The 18,221-nt window shown below is 33.9% G+C and overlaps 1 protein-coding gene and 1 long non-coding RNA gene across 2 annotated transcripts in view; one reads left to right on the forward strand and one right to left on the reverse strand.

The window, feature by feature from the left end:
* The window catches only part of LOC141549369 (uncharacterized), a 58,936-nt gene extending 55,598 nt beyond the window's left edge, over positions 1-3,338 (forward strand). The window contains exon 5 of the long non-coding RNA XR_012484343.1: positions 3,236-3,338. This is a non-coding gene — a long non-coding RNA (uncharacterized LOC141549369). The remainder of the gene's footprint in view (positions 1-3,235) is intronic.
* The window catches only part of NCOA2 (nuclear receptor coactivator 2), a 285,798-nt gene that overhangs the window by 94,970 nt on the left and 172,607 nt on the right, over positions 1-18,221 (reverse strand). The window contains 1 exon segment of the mRNA XM_074278854.1: positions 17,469-17,641. Coding sequence (XP_074134955.1) covers positions 17,469-17,641 — 173 coding nt within the window.

Raw genomic sequence — 18,221 nt, forward strand, 5'->3', positions numbered from 1 at the left:
TGTTAAAGTATAAATTAAATACAATATATGTATACATGTCCAAACAGTTGTTTTGCTGTACAAAAAGAATCGGACTTTGAAATAGTATATAATTAGCCTGTGAAGGAAATCCAAAATGCAGGTGGACAAATTGGGAATTCTATGTAGTGATTCATAGTCATCTTCCAGAGTTCTTTCACTGGGTATAACTGGTTCAATTCATTACTGCTCTGTTGGAACTGATTTGGTTCATCTCATTGTTGAAAATTGCCACATCCATCAGAATTGATCATCAGTAGTATTGTTGTTGAAGTGTATAATCTCCTGGTCCTGCTCTTTTCACTCAGCAGCAGTTCATGTAAGTCTCTCCAGGCCTTTCTGAAATCATCCTGTTGGTCATTTCTTATAGAACAATAATATTCCATAATATTCATATACTACAATTTATTCAGCCATTCTCTAACTGATGGGCATCCACTCAGTTTCCAGTTTCTGGCCACTACAAAGAGGGCTGCCACAAACATTCTTGCACATACAGGTCCCTTTCCCTTCTTTAAGATCTCTTTGGGATATAAGCCCAGTAGCAACACTGCTGGGTCAAAGGGTATGCACAGTTTGATGACTTTTTGAGCATAGCTCCAAATTGCTCTCCAGAATGTCTGGATGCATTCACAACGCCACCAACAATGTATCAGTGTCCCTGTTTTCTCACATTCCCTCCAACATTCTGCATTATTTTTCCCTGTCATTCTAGCCAATCTGACAGGTATGTAGTGGTATTTCAGAGTGATCTTAATTCGCATTTCTCTGATTAATAATGACTTGGAGCATCTTTTCCTAAGGCTAGAAATAATTTCATTTCTTTATCTGAGAATTGTCTGTTCATATCCTTTGACCATTTATCAATTGGAGAATGGCTTGATTTCTTATAAATTAGAGTCAATTCTCTATATATTTTAGAAATGAGGCCTTTATCAGAACCTTTGACTGTAAAAATGTTTTCCCAGGTTATTGTTTCCCTTCTAATCTTATCTGCATTAGTTTTGTTTGTACAAAAACTTTTAAATTTGATATAATCAAAGTTTTCTACTTTGTGATCAATAATGATCTCTAGTTCTTCTTTGGACATAAATTCATTCCTCTTCCATAGGTCTGAGAGGTAAACTATCCTATGTTCCTCTAATTTATTTATAATCTCATTCCTTATGTCTAGGTCATGAACCTGTTTTGACCTGACCTTGGTGTACGGTGTTAAGTGTGGGTCAATGCCTAGTTTGGTAGTTTTACTTCTTAACAAGCAACAGTTCCTTCTATCTGAATAAGCAATTCCATTCTATTCCGTCTCCAATCACTTTCTCTATAAATTACCTTCATTTTTTTTAATACTGGCTCATTTTCCACTGCCTACAAACATGCCCATGTCTTGCCCACCCTGAAAAAAACGTAGCTATCTCTTTTCTGCTTCTTTTTAAACTCCTTAAGAAGGCCATTTTCAATAGGTGAAGGCTTTACTTCCTCTCATTCTCTTCTTAATCTGGCTTCTGACTTCATCATCCCACTGAAACCATTCTCTTCGAAATTAACAATTATTTTTTAACAGATAAGTCCAACAGTTTTTTGCAAAGGCTCATCTTTCTCAGCCCCTTTGCAGTTTCTGAAACTTCTTAATAATCTCTTACCTCCTCCTACTTATCAAGATTGCTCCTTCTCAGTCTCCTAGAGATATCCCACACAGTTCTGTCCTGGGCCCTTTTCTTTTTTTCCTTTCTACTATTCACTTGGTCATCTCATAGGATGCCCAGAATTTCATTAGTATCTCTAAGATGATGATTCTCAAATCTACCTCTCCTGACCTAAGTTCTCTGCTGATTTACAATCTCATAAAAGATGCCCAGAATTTCATTACTATCTCTAAGATGATGATTCTCAAATCTACCTCTCCTGACCTAAATTCTCTGCTGATTTGCAATCTCATAACTCCATATGTTTCTCAAAAATCCCAAACTAGGTCTTAAACTCAATATGTCCAAAATGACTTCTTCTTCAACCCTTATAACCTGAGAAAATCACCATCCTCTCAGATCTTCTGATTTACAATCTAGGTGTTATCCTTGATTCCTAATTATTGTCCATTCCTCAAATCTAATCTGTTGCCAAGGACCTTTGCAACATCTCTCATATTTGCCCCCTTCTTTCCTCTGCTAGTTCCACCACTCTGGAGATGCTCTGATTATTCTGCAAATGGCGCTGACTGTCTTAAGTCCCTCCATTTAGTCAATGAGGTGATTTTCCTAAAGCACAGATCTAATCACGACAATCTCCTACTCAATAAATCCCAGTGGCTATCTATTGCTTTCAGAATGAAAAATAAAATCTTCTTTTTGGTATTCAAAGCCCCTCCTGGCTTTTTTCATTCAGCCCTCCATCCCAGTTTTCCAGTCTTCTTAAATCTTACTCCTAGCAACATACTCTTGAGTTGCAGTGATACTAATCTAGCAGGATGACTATTCCATAGACAAGTCCTGCCACCTAAATAGTTGTTAAGATGGGGGGATTATTTACATTTCTTAAGAAAGGATGATAATCAAAAACAAAATTAGACCCAAGTCCCAAAGTAAAAGAGGAATATCATAAGAACTATCAATCAAGAAAATTTTTTTAAAAATTGTTTTTCTCTTGACAATTTTAGTGCTTCAACAATATTGAATATGAAGAGTTTTTTATTCATTTTCTAACTTTGGACTAGAATTAAATTTGTACCCACAAAGAATCTTTTGTAAATTCAAACTCCTGCAATTGAAGCCATATCAAAATAATTAGTGTATGTGTCTGCCTAAGTTACCTGTGTCTTATATGTAAATTTATTTCCATATGGAATAGAAAGCACTTAAACTCTAAAAAGTTAGAGCATATAATATCTCCATAGTAGACTGGGCATCCTTTAAAATGTTCAATAGCTGAAGGTGAGAGTGAAAAATTCAGGATGTTAGCAATTAATTTCTTTAGTATATAGGAAGTTTTTACTATGCTATTGCAATATCATACCCAACACAGATATTATTTATTTTATTTTTCTTTAACAATAAGAGTTATTTAATTTCAGAGATGTTTTGTGTGTGTGTGTGTGTGTGTATGTAGGAAATTCTTAATTTATCATAGAAAACAAATATTTCAGAGGAAAAGAGAGTTAAATATTTAAATTTGACAAGATGCATTGTGAATGATCATTATTAAAATCATTCTTTACCTTATACAGGCTAAAAGAAGCATTCATGATTTGGAAACTGAATTCCATAGAGTCAACAACATACTCCTAATGTAATAAAGTGCAAAATCTTCCTTCTGGAATTCAATTCTAACCTGTCTTTTAGTTTTATTTCTGATAAATGTCCAAATGGAATTATTTATCATTCCCAAGTTTACCATCTCTGTACCTTTGGTCATACTATTTCAATATTTCATGTTGGCCTACTCACCCTGGATAAAAGAATACCTTTTTTTATGATGGCATTCTTGGCTCCACCAAAAGGATGCCATTTCTTCCTATTCTTAATCATTATGGTATTTGGTAATAACTTCCTTATGACACATCTTTATTTTTATTATATTTAGTTATGTTAACACCTCATTTGAGTATAAAGTACTACTAGCAGGGACTGCCTCCTGACATCATAGTATCACATTGCCTTATATAAACTAAGTAGTTTATTTTTAACTGAATTAAAACTATTTTGCATCAATTATGTTAGTCATGGCAGAGAGAAAAGATTAATGTTTTTCTATTACAGAGGATATCCAGTTATTTTTCACTACATTCTATAGCAGATGAAAGAAGAACTCTATACTTTCTATTTTACTGCAAAGAAACCGTATAAATGTTGTCTACCACTATATGGTAGAATTTGTATAATAATGTATCTTTTTTTCTCTGTAGATTTTCATTACTTAATAACATGAGAAGTATTTAAATTTCCTAAACAACCTTCTATCCTTGGGTATCTCTCTTAGATGACAAGAATAAAGTACCTTTGAATTTCAGTGCGAACTTTGAAAGATGTTTCCTAGCAAATTTACATATTACAGAAGCCCTGTACCTAGTACATAATTGTCAAGAATATAAAGGGATAGATAATATAATATTTTGGAGATAACATTTTAATTGATACCTATTTTGACTACAACTGACTTTAATAAAGTGGAGGGAGTTTGCTATCTGCAACAGGGAAGGGAATATTCAAACATTATCAAATCAGGGAATTGAAGTAAAAAAAGAACAAATTTTGTCAAGGAGAGGACCTTTCCTCCTTTTCAACATCTATTATCTCTATACCACCAGGAAATGCAACACAAGCACAGGTAAGCAACACTTATTCTCACATTAGTCATATCCAAAAATGCATTTCTTATTCTGAATATTAGATCATTAATTCTGTCATGAGGTGGGTAGAATTCATTACTGGTTCTATGAAAGCAGGTTCATAATTTGATTTATCAGAGATTTTAGTATTTTCAAAATTGCTCATTTTTAGAATACTGATATCACAGTATAAATTGTTCTTTTGTTGCACTCACTTCACTTGACATCATTTCATGAAAGTCTTTGTTTGGCTCTTTGAAAGTATCTTTCTCTGACTTACATGAACTGATGCTGAGTGAAATGAGCAGGACCAGGAGATCATTGTATACTTCAACAACAATACTATATGATGATCAATTCTGATGGACGTGGCCATTTTCAACAATGAGATGAACCCAATCAGTTCCAATAGAGCAGTAAATGAACTGAACCAGCTACACCCAGCAAAAGAACTCTAGGAGATGATTATGAAGCACTACATAGAATTTCCAATCCCTCTAATTTTGTCCGCCTGCATTTTGGATTTCCTTCACAGGTTAATTGTACACTATTTCAAAGTCCAATTCTTTTTGTACAGCAAAACAACTGTTTGGACATATATACATATATTGTATTTAATTTATACTTTGGCATATTTAATATGTATTGGTCAATCTGCCGTCTGGGGGGAAGGGGGAAGGAGGGGAAAAATTAGAACAAAAGGTTTGGCAATTGTCAATATTGTAAAATTACCCATGCTTTTATTTGGTAAATAAAATATTAAAATATACAAAAAAAGAAAGTATCTTTCTCCTATTTTTTTTTTAATAGAATCATACTATTTCTATTACATTCATTTCTCAGTAGAAATAAGGAAAATCTATGTAGGAATATGATGAGCTCTCTTTTGAACATTTGAGAAGTCTCTTAATCAACCAATTTTAAATATTTAACAGGTAATTGATGAACCCCCTAATGCCTACATTTCTTGCACTCATAAAACTACTCCCCTAATACAGAGTACCTATCATCTCTAGAATGAGCAAGTATAATTCTCTTCTCCTCACCCCAACTCTTTATTAGTTCATTCATATAAAATGTAAGAACCCCCCCCCCCAGAACATTTCCATATTTAAAAAAACGAACAGAAAAAGACTGGACAGAAAACTAAGAATCGCTTATGTATACCTTATTGTTTTAAAGGTATACAACAAATACCTATATGTATATCTGTTACTTTGGATTTTTTTTCTCCAGAGGTAACTGGATTAAGTGACTTGCCAGGGTCACATAGCTAGGAAGTGTTAAATGTTTGAGACCAGATTTTGAACTTGGGTCCTCCTGAATTCAGGGCTGGTGCTCTATCCACTGCACCACCTATCTGCCCCCTATATGGACATTTTGAGTATACAACATTAAAAATTTTGTAGCACTAACCAAAACCAAATGCATCTAAAAACAAGAAAGGAAACAGCTAATGGTGGGGAGGGGGAGAGAGGAGGAGGGAATCTTTGAGTAAGTTTCTCTGATAAAAACTTAATTTCCAAAATATAGAAGAAACTGATTTAAATGATAAAAATAAGAACCATTCTCCAACTGAGAAATGAAAATAATGAAAAAAATTAGAAGAAAAAGCTTTCAAGGGAAGAAACTGATGTCTTAAGAAAAAGTACTTCAAAGTATTAATAATTACAAAAAATGAAAGTTATGGTAACCCCTAAAGTTTTGTCACAAATCTATTAGAATGGCAAAACTGATGGCTAACAGGGATACTCAGATCACTTTTTTTTTTTTTTAAAAACACATGGGGAGAAACATGAGTATGTATATAGGCAGCAGGGAAGGAATGAATAGATAGACTAAAGATTACTAAGTGGGAAGGATAGAGGGGGCAGTCTGCAGTCTATTAGAGAAAGTGGAATAGAATGATATATATGTAGAGGGGTTTATGTGGATGAGAAGAGCCATCTTTTCATCTGAGACAGAGTTGAAAGAAGGGAATATTTATATAGTTTCAACTATTTGCCAGACATTGTGCTCAACTCTTTACAATTAATATCTCATTTGATCCTCATGAAGCATCTGCTTATATTATCTTGTTTTACAGAGGTTGTGACTTGCCTAGAGCCAACATTGTTAGTTAAGTGTCTGAGGTCAAGTTACCTTAAGGCATTCCAGTGATTTGAGATAATATTTAAAAAAAAAAAAAAAGAGGGAGCTCCCATTAAATGGCTTCGTTTTTTAAAAACTGAAATGAGGTAATGTTTTCAGCCGAGATTGTGGGGGAAAAGGTCTCAAATAGCAAAAATGTTAAATAGGGATCCAAAAACACAATTTTATGATTTTCTCTAGTTCTATTCAGTATCAGGAAATTAGAAAGGGAAGGCTGCAAATTTTGGGAATAACTGAGTTTGGGGATTATAAGGCACAAAATCACAAAATAAGAGGCCTTATCTTGGGACTGGAATATTGAGGATGATGCAGAATTGGATTGACTCAACCAGACAGGGAGGATACAGGAAAGGAAGACATGTGGGGATGATGGAAAGAACAGGTATAAGTGTTATCAAGTAGAGGGGTTAAAAGAGGGGTCAAGAATATCAAAGTGAATACTTGTGGACAGTGACAAAGTCAAAGATATGACTTCTATGTGCAGATGAGGAGGATTAGAAAAAGTCACATGATATTATCAAATTGAATGCTGAGACATTAGGTTGTTATGAATGAACAGCATCATATATGTTGACATTCCCCAGACTGAAAGAAGGCATGGGGGTATTACACAGAAAGACCAAGAGGGAAGCTCTGAACTCATGGAGGACAAAAAGGAGTGTCCTGGGGATCAATAGATAATACCTACTGGAACCTTGGACAGTGATCAATGTGGCCTAAATGCAGCTCAGAGAATTTACTAAATGATGATGAAGCGAGGAGTATTTCAATATTCTCACAACAACTAGCTGTTGAGAGATATAAGTGAAAGTGCAAATCTAACTAGAAAGGATGGCCAGTGATGTAGTCATTAGAAGGGAGCCAAGAAAAGACTGAAGATGAAAGCAGGCATTCCAGAGGAAAGAGTAGCTAGAGGGGAATGACACAGTAGAAAGGTAAGTGAGAGGGGAATGAGAGTAAGGAATGAAGAGTAAGAGATGAGAAAACAGACATATACAACAGTCAGAGGGAATGCATAGGATAGAAGCATGAAAAACCATTGAAGAATGAGTCCAGGCATATTATCAGTGGCTAAAGAGAAGTTCATTGAGTGATGGAGCTGATTAGACTGTTCAGGGCATGTGATGATGTCCTGACCTGTGAATATTAGGAAGATTATTTTACAGCAGGCAGGACCTGAGGCTGAGACAGGGATCCCTGAAAAATCTCAGGGGCAAGTGGCACAACCAACAGTGGGTGGGCTGACAAAGCTTTCCAGAGATGTCTCAGGAAGATGAAGAGATAGAAGGGGCAGAACCTCCCAGAAACTTCTTTGCTAACTTGTACTCCAAAGCCCCACACTTTTTTTCCATAGTCATAGCACCTTAAAATGATATATCTAAGCTATTACTATTAGTACCTCTATTTTTATGTTTGAAATGTCCTTGCCTCCCTTCTCCTAGCTGCTAACATGCTTTTCTATCCATCATTTGTTGTTCAGTCATGTCTGTTCAGTCTTTGTGACTCTGTAAGACCACATTGTCTATGGGGTGCTTTGCCATTTCCCTCTCCAGTGGATTAAGGGAAACAAAAGTGAAATGACTTACCCAGGGTGATACAACTTGTGTGTGTGTGTGTGTGTGTGTGTGTGTGTGTGTGTGGGCTATATTTAAATTTGGACCTCCCTGATTCCAGTCCCAGATTTCTATGAATCCTCTCTCTCTCTCTCTCTCTCTCTCTCTCTCTCTCTCTCTCTCTCTCTCTCTCTCTCTCTCTCTGTCTCTCTCCCTCTCTCTTTCTGTCTCTCTCTCTCTCTCTCTCTCTCTCTCTCTCTCTCTCTCTCTCTCTCTCTCTCTCTCTCTCTCTCTCTCTTTTTGCTGAGGCAATTGGGGTTAAGTGACTTGACCAGGATCACACAGGAAGGATATGTGTTAAGTGTCTGAGACCACATTTGAACTCAGGTCCTCCTGACTTCAGGGCTGGTGCACTATCCACTTAGCTGCCCCCAAACACCCTTTTATTCATTCATTCATTTAGTTTTGTTGAGGCAATTAGGATTAAGTGACTTGTCTAAGGTCAGATTTGAACTCACGTCCTCCTGACTTACTCTATCCACCGCACCACCTAACTGCCTCTCTATCCATCATATCTCAACACAAACTACATCTCCACAAATCCTTCCCTGATTTCTGACAGTTGAAAATGATCTTTACTTCTTCACATTACAAATCTGTTATTTGATTCTAGTCCCTAACTTCTCTCCTGTCACAATTCTCTCCTTCTGGTACCCTGCTGGCATTTCAAAAATCTATGTGACTTTTGTTATATCTAGGAAGAAATATTCCAATTTCAGGTTTTCAACAGTAAAACAAGCTTCAGATTCTTATTTCTATCACAGACCCACTTGTGCCAACTTCCCCTCCCCCAAGTGTATGGAGATAAAATAAAACTTGAAAGATTCCTGTTTTTAATCCATTTCATCTTTAATTCTTATATATGCTGCTATAGACAGGAAAAGGAGAGGTATTGTTCATGTGAACTGCTCAGGCACAAATGCATCAAATGTTCATTTCTGCCTGTGACTGAGAGAGGGGGCTCTGATGCCCCTTCATAACTTTATTACAATGAAAAACTAGAACATTATAACTCTTTTTTTCCCCTGAGGCTGGGGTTAAGTGACTTGCCCAGGGTCACACAGCTAGGAAGTGTTAAGTGTCTGAAGCCAGATTTGCTCTATCCACTGCGCCACCTAGCTGCCCCGAACATTATAACTCTTAAGTATGAAAAACGTATAAAATGGGAAAAGTTCAAAAGATATAAAAATAAACATTCCTTTTGAAACATTAGGAAGATTGGATGACACTATCCATTTAGATATTGTGGTAAATTAGATTCAAGACTTATACTAGTATAATACATAAATACAATATATTCTATGGATGATCTATGTCTGTTATTCCCTTATTTAACTATTTTTTAACCTTTAACAAATTAGTACTTTCAAAGGAAGGTAGGCAGAAAAAAGCAGACATGAGATGAAAATAAAATCACAAACACCACCTAAGTGCAGTTGGTGGTATCAGGCCTGGAATCAAGAAGACTCAAGTTATCGAGTTCAAGCCCAGCCTGAGACATTTACTACCTATGTGACCCTGGATAAATCACTAAACACTGTTTGTTTCAGTTCCTCATATGTAAAATGAGCTGGAGAAGGAAATGGTAAACCACTCCAGTATCTCTGCCAAGAAAACCTCAAATGGGACCACAAAGAGTTAGACAGAACTGAAAAACAACAATAGACCATCTGAGCTTTCCCCCAAGATTGAAAATTTCTAGGAAATGTACTAGACTGAGCTGTGATTAGGAAATCCAAGTGAAAAAACCCATAAAAAGCCATTTCCCCCCCAAATGAAGTCAAGAGATAAAAACCTATGTGGTATAAATCTAAAAGTGGGAGAGGACATGCATGGCATGAGATTTAGTCAGGAATTGTGCTGCAGAACATAGCAATGCAGGGAACTGAATGAACACTGGGCTGTGGCTATGCACAAGACAAAAAGCATAGAACTTCCTGACCTATCAAATGCAAGGTGAGAAATTCTATGAGGGATGAGAAGGGGAACTCTGCCTAGATCCAGCTGTCTAAGGGGAAGGATCAGCTGGAGTTCCTATTACCCAGCTTACTGAATAAAGAGGAAGTACAAAAGGTTAACAGTTGTGTAGCTATAATTCCAAAGTGGATTTAAAAATCTACAAGCAAAACCATAAGGAAAATTACGGGGGGGGAGGAGGGGAGGCACGGTGCGCACAAGCTCAAATGAAATACCTGCAAAAAGTGAAGCTTAAGAAAGAGCTAAAACTGAGGACTTGAGTTCAAATCCAGACTCACGCTTAACACTTCCCAGCTGTGTGACCCTGGGCAAGTAACATAACCCCAATTGCCTCAGCAAAAAAAAAAAAAAAAAAAAAAAAAAGCTAAAACTGATTTTAAAACTGAAATGAGAATACCAAAAATAAGCAAATAGAAGAGAAGTGTGAACTCTGGGGGAAAATCTGTAAATGAGTGGTCTGGAAGAAAGAATTATAAAATCAATTATCTAAGAAGTAAAATTCTTACTGAAGCAATAGACTCTGAAAATTAGAATGAAATTTAATGTCTATAAAATGACAACAAATGAACTTTAAAAGACTGGCATGACCACAGAAAGAGCTACTGCTTCCCCCTAATACAGAGAATCAACCAATCAACTTCTGTCATAAATTTTTTTTTTCACCAAAAATGTCAACAACCAAACAACAGAAAACAAATCCAACAAATTATTATGACTGTTTGGCCCTAAAAAAGAGACAATAGAAAACATTGCTCCTTGCTTCTTTTGAAGAATTAGGATCTGTGATATGTTGTCTGGTGGTGCTAACTTTAAAAAAAAAATTTTTTTTTCTATTCTAAAGGATGGCTGGGAGGAGGGGAGGTACAACACAAATGGTTGATAATGAAAATAAAAATAAAAGATATTAATGAAATGTTTTTAGAAAAAATTAAAACAAAACAAAAGGTAACAGCAAATTGCTTTCTAGATACATAACTTATTTAGATATGGAAACTGACACTTAGTTTCTTTTTTCTCCCCTTTTAATAGTATTTTATTTTTCCAAATACATGCAAAGACAGTTTTCAGTATTAACCTGTACAAAACCTTCCAAAATTTTCTATCTCTTTTCTGTCCCCTCCATGACAGCAAACAATTCCTGATATAGGTTAAACATGACACTTGGTTTTGTGGCAAAAAACAATATAAATTAATATTTCAGAGATATACTGTACTCAGACATCATACACAGGAGAGGGGGGAAAAAAGGATAGAGTCTAATATAGGAATTAAGTAGCTAAGATAGGATCACAGCTTGTACATTCAGAAAAGGATTATAAAATATGTGAAGGGTGGGGGTACCTGCACCAAGAAAATCACAAAATTTTTAAACATAACTTAAAGCTATCTGCTGGGGGGGGGGGGAGAAAGCCTTTTTTTTTTTTTTTTTTTTTTTTGATCATTGCTATTAGTGCCTTCTTATCAAATTTTTTTCAAAGTTATATACTTGTGTGCATGATGTTCCTTCCCCATTAGAATGTGAGTTCTATAAAGGGAAGGGACATGTTCATTTTGTCCTTTGTAACCAAAGAATATATCACGTTGCCTGGCTCATGGTAGATGCTTAAAAAAAATACTTTTTCAATCAATAAGTATTAAGCGCTTACTGTATGCCAGGCACTGAACTACACACTGAAGATACAAATATAAAGAATGAAATAATCTTTATTCCCAAGGAGTTAATATTCTTATGGAAGAGGCAAATCCAGAGAAAAACATATACATATATACATATATATATATATATATATATAAATTAAATAATAAATATAAATACATACAAAGTAGTTTGGAAGGTTAGGTAGACATTAGCAATGGTGGTGGTGGTGGGGAACAAGAATAAGGAAATCTTTATGTAAAAGATAGTAAAGGAAGGAAGTAAAGGACTCTTATGAGGCACAGGAAATGCCTGAAAAGGGGGGGAGCAGGAGTGGATGTTCAGTACAAAGCCAGAGAGATGGGACATGGAATATGTTATGTCAGGAATGAAGAAAAGACCAGTTGGGCTGGATAACTGTATCAGAGTAGGAATAATGTCCAACGAGGCAGGAAAACTATAGTGAATCTTTATTATCAAGAACTTTATAAGCTAAACAGAGAAATACATATTTATCCTAGAGGCAAGAAGTAACCATCAAAGTTGGGGAGTAGTGGAATCACATGGGCAGAGCTACTTAAAAAAAATTAATTTGGCAGCAATGTTTAGGAATGGAGTGGTGAGAAATTTGCGGTAGGGAGACAAATTAGGGAAGCTGATGCAAGAGGTGATGAAGAACTTTTTAAAAAGAAGGGTCTTTTTTGGGTTTCTTGGAGACAATAAATTCTCCAGATAGATGCCAAATTTATAATACTACAGTTCTGATTATCACATGCTTTGGTTCAAAAACCTCCAAAGCTTCTTTATTGCTTCTATGACAAAATACAAATCACATACTCTATAGCCCTTTAAAATCTGAGTCCTGGTTACCAGTCCAAGCTTAATACATATTATTCCTTTTTCACATACTCTGCAATACAAAAAAAAATATGAACTCCCTGAAGTTTTTTGAAATATAATAAATAGTTCATCTTTCACCTCTACTTTTGAATAGGATGATTTCTACATATGGAGCCCTAAATATATTTCCCTTGAAGTTAAGACTACTACCTTTTTGTCCATGTATTTCCCACCATCTGATACACTGTAGGTATATTAAAAAAACAAACAAACCAAAAACAAACAAACAAAAAAAACAAAACCTCAAATTTATGTGATACTGGCTGGACAAGATCTGTGACTTCTTGGAACATCAGTTTTTTGTTTTTGTTTTTGTTTTTTTTTAAATGAGTAAAATGAGACCTAAACTAGATGACTTTAATGGTAAATATACAATCTTTGATCCTAAAAATGAAGTATGTATTTTATTAATAACGATTGTTTACTTAACAAAAATGAATTTTTTTAGAATACTACATTTCTTGAAGTGGTTTATGATAGTGATACTTTCAATTTTAGGTTCTTTTAAAAGATTTATTCATTCATTCATCCATCCATCCATTCCACTACACGACCTAGCTGCCCTTAAAAGATTTTATTTACAGAAAAAGACTTTTTCATTTGAGATTTCAGACTTAATGATTCCTATATGAGAACTGGTGACCTCTATTTTCTCATTTATGCTACTTTTCTATATAACTTTTAAAAATTATTCTTTAATGGTAATGGCACAGTAAAATTTTAAACTGCCATTCCAGTTATCTGAATAGTACAAACATGTAAAAATAGCTTTAGGTATAAAACTTATGTCTAAAAATTAGTATTTAAAATTTTTAACAATATTAATATAAAACTATCAAGTTTCAAGGTAATAAAAACTATTCTGCACCGATAGCCAGCTTGATATTTTGCTTCCTCATGGAACAAATCCATCCAACATTCCATGAGAATGCCAAAATAGTGGTGGGGAGCCTGGGCAGAAGAGGGCTGAAACTATCAATCATTGTCTGGAGAAAACTAGACTATGATAGGTTTGCTGCTTAAAATGATCTGTTAAGAAAAAATCCTTCAATAATTATTTCAAAGAGTTTCAAATACTTTAAAAAGAGAGAGAGAGAGAAATAAATGAAGTAACAAGTTTTACAAATTTTTACAATTTTTTTATCCTTTAAATTGTACAAATTTTGCATTTTATGAATCAAATCAGAATTCAGGCATACTAACTAGCATATATCAAAATTTACTAGAACAAAAGCATAAAAGAAAATAATATATTTAGATCACAAAGAGACACCAGGGATTCTATTTCATTAACTTGTCCCAATGGAGAACAATTCTTAAAATAGAGTTACTAGTAGCCTCATGGCTATCAATTAGACAAACCACATTTTTCTCTATAGCATTTCAAGTGTTTAACCAATTCTCTTTAAGGTAATTGAATGCATTTTGCTGTTCGACTAAATTACATAGCTGTGGTAAAGAGCTTTTACTAATTTTAAAAATCAAAAAATATTCCAACTTCTGTGAAACAAGAGGCACTACTTAATATAAAGCAATGATACAGGATTAACAGAAATCCATCACTTTTTTCACCTTTTCCTAAAAAAATTTTAATTCCTTTCCATTTCCATTTTAATTTTTTTTATAAGAAGTTCAAACTTTTCCTTCTGCCCTTCACTGTATGGTATTAAAATGTCTTAGAAATTATGGCTAATGATAATTTACTGAATATAGCATCTGAACCGATTTCTATTTGAAATTAAAAAAAATTTCTTCCCAAAACAGTTTCCTTTCCATATCACATGGGTTAGTGGCACAGCTCCCCTATGATCTAGAAAATCTATGTAAAATTTTTTTGGCCCTCTTTCGTACCAGAGAAAAAGTCTAAGTTATTATGGTATTAAAAGATAAAATATTTCAATATTATACAATACTATAAATACATAGATACATATATATATATATAACTTATGCATTTCTAAGTTTTAAACTTTTTTTGTGTTCTCTGCTGCCTTTCATATGTCAATTGCAACTTCTGCAAAACTATTCCAAAGTTTCCATTTAATTTCTTATGCCAACCCCTGATATTGAACTTCAATGGGGAAAGTTCTGATATGGAATGGATAACTGTTTAATTTCCCCTATAATTGAGTTTAAAAGCAAAGAAAGAGCATTTCCACCATCTATCTCAATTTATCAGTGAAATAAAGATTGTGACCTATATTCAGATTTTAGTCAACACATATATAAAATAATCACATTGCATTAATATGAAAAATCAATCAGCAAATAAGTTTGTTTAATAAATTAAACTCATGATACAGACTCTGTCCCACTTTGAGAATGCTTATTACATCACAGAGGACATGAGCAAAGTTTCTCTTTCATTCCTATAACAACATTTGATTAGATTCAGAAAAAAAAACAATTGTGTTCAAGAACATTCTGTGCTCCTACAAATTATTCTACAACAAAGTTCCTGTATATATACAATCCATTTATGTTAGCTATTTCAGTGTTTGAATTTTTGGATAATTTATGTTTGAGCAAAGTTACTTTAAGATTCTGCAAAATATTGGGTGCAAGAGGAAGTTTATTATAGTGATAGTGATACTCTCTCCCAATTCTTCAACCCATTTTACCTGCACCCTTACTTATTTTATGTAATTTATAAAACTAAATGAATAATGATATACGTGTCAAAGTTCTTATTGTAGGAAGAACTGACTAGCCAGTCAGTTGCTTTTAGCCTAGAGAGTTATTGTTTTGAGGCACTTTTCCACAATCCAATGTGAATCTCAGGTAATGTAGATTACATATCTGAATATCTTAGGTTACAGAGAGGAAATATATATGCCTTCTTCAGCAGAGGTGCTATGTGGCTGTCCAAATACATTATATCATTGTAGTGGTAAATGAAGTAGTAAAGAATTTTAACTAATGGCTACCCTTTTATCTGTTCAAGAAACATTTTATGAAACATGGAATAAATGTCTAATATGGCTTGAAAATGAGTTTAATTTGTGCATTTCAATTATTTCAGTTTGTTTTTCTGATTTATTTTGTATATCCAAATACAATTTACTTTTAAAATCAGTTAGCGCATTATTTAGAACAATAAGAAATAAGTTATTTATTGTTACAGCTTCTTGGGTGGTTGTAGTGTGTATCTTTTTTGACTAAAAACATAGTAAAATAATGGCAAAGTCCCAGCACAACAGATCTTAACATGTCTTTTGTTTTCAAGAGGAATCAGCAGTATTCTATAAAACTTTCTTGTAAGTACATGACAGTTGAAAATACTTAGCTGTTTTAAAATGTAAAATTCCCTATTCAATATCTACAGTATATGGAAAATAGTCTCTTTTAGACTTTAAGAAATCTGAGCAAACTTACTGGTTTCTTCACTTGAATTAATCAGTTACAACAAAAACAATCTGCAAGCCCTTTTCATCTTTAAAACATTATAAACTTCAACCAATTAAATCTCATCTTAATCTTGTGAGCCAAGCACTGCTAACAATTCCATATAGAGAAACTGAGGTAGAAAGAATACTTTAACCTTTGCAAAGACAATCAGGGGAATATAAAAATTTAGAGTGAACACAGACATTTAAAAATCTGTGGAGGGAGAGGAAACCCATAGGAAGAGGCAACAGAAGCTAGTTTAAGATCACTATATACTTTTGATGAGGAAACCAGGAAATGAAAAGTTATTGAGGCAGAATTTGCTGTCCTTAGTACTTAAGTGATATTTTCACATATCCCCAGTAACAACACAGTCAGGGCATTTATTTCTGGTTCAAGCTTTGCCCCATCTGGCTTTCATTACATCTTTAGGCACATCACAACTTTTTGTGGACCTCACCTTCAGAAAAGGAGAGGGTTGGGAATTAGATATTCTCTCAATTTCATATTAGCTTTAGATGTCTATTTTCCTACACTTGGTCACTTGCTTTAAATCACAATCTAGAAGAAAAGTACATACTTAAAAATTTCTATCTCCCTTTGTTAATGATATTAGCAGGGAAATAGTAATTTGGGGGTTGATGGGTCACATGAGGGTTTCAGGTTAATATAATGTACAAAGAAGGACTACCTTTCTAAAGGATTTACTCCTGGAATATTATATGAAAGGTTTTAGATGAAAGAGTACGGAATCTAAGAGGATACCTTCAAAAACAAATTATAAGAAGATAATAATCTTTTTAGCCCTGAAGTAAAAAATTACACACATACTTCATAGGCATGTATTAGCCCTAAGCACTGAGACACTGTTCATGCCTGCCCAAGTAAGTCTTTTTTGGCACTACAAAGTCAAAAGTATTTTAAAATAATATTTTCTTTACTCTTTTCCATAGGCAGAAATATCAAAGGAAAAGAAGACAGAAAACTGGTCTCAGACCAAAAAACAACAACAACAAAACAACAAAACAACTAAAAAAAACTAAAAAAACCCAAAGCAGGAAGAAAGCTGTCATATACTATATCTAAACTTCACAAAAGGATTCTAACTAGAGATTAGAGTCTTTCAAATATTTGTCATTCAGGATACGAAGTTTTAACCTAAGTGATACCTACAGTTGGGGCTCAAAGACTTAAATCAAAGAGCTAAATAGTTGAAAAAGGAGTTAGTTTGTGTTCTACAATTCTGGTTTACATTAAATTGGCTTTTCCCCAAATTATGGAATTTATCCACACCTAAGTCTTTGAGAATAATTTGCATAGTGCATATAAACTCCTGCAAATGATATTTATATTTTATCCTGTACCATGTCAACATGACTTCATCAGCAATTTAAACATAAAAATTGGATAGATCAAACTTAGACCAAACAAAAATAAAACTCCCCCAAACTATTATCTAAACTCTTACCTTGTTCTTTAATCTGACGAATTTGCTTCACAGTTTCTTTTAAGATTGCACATTTGTCAGGTTTAAAGTTAAAATTGTCAATATCATTGAAATTTGCAAAAATCAGTTCAGCAAGTTCTTCGATGTATTTATTTTCCTGTTCACGGTTGCGTTTCTCTGTGCTCCTTTTAGGGCTAAAATGGAAATAAATATTGACTTTAAATATATCGCAATAGATATTTTATACAACAAGTTATTAAAGATATTACAAGTTGCTTGTGCATATATATTATGCATGTACATATGGTTATATGCACTTAACTTACATACACACACACACACACACACACACACACACACACAAAACACAGCAACTCTGAAAAAACCACTAAAACCTGGACTTGTGTAGAAACATTTAATGGGGAGTGGAAGGAGAGGAGGAAATTGTTAATACAATAAAAAGAAAATGTCTTAATGTCAAATGAATGAAAAGAAAAAACAATTTTTATATACTGCCTTGTAGTGTTAAATAAATAATCAGAAAAACTTTTGGGACAAGTGGATAAAAACCACAGGACAACAAGCAAAGCTAAAAATAAAAGTGAAATTGAATCAGAATAATTGCTAACCATTCAAGCCAAATGATAAATGAAATGTAAATAAAGCACGTTCAATCTTTTAGGTTTTTAGGACTTGAAATAAAAATATAAAATGTAGTTGAATTTTCTTGTGTCTATAGGTAACTGCTTTATAAAATAATATCATTTCTTTTTA

Source organism: Sminthopsis crassicaudata, chromosome 1 (assembly GCF_048593235.1).
Source record: "Sminthopsis crassicaudata isolate SCR6 chromosome 1, ASM4859323v1, whole genome shotgun sequence".
In the NCBI taxonomy this organism is placed as follows: Eukaryota; Metazoa; Chordata; class Mammalia; order Dasyuromorphia; family Dasyuridae; genus Sminthopsis; species Sminthopsis crassicaudata.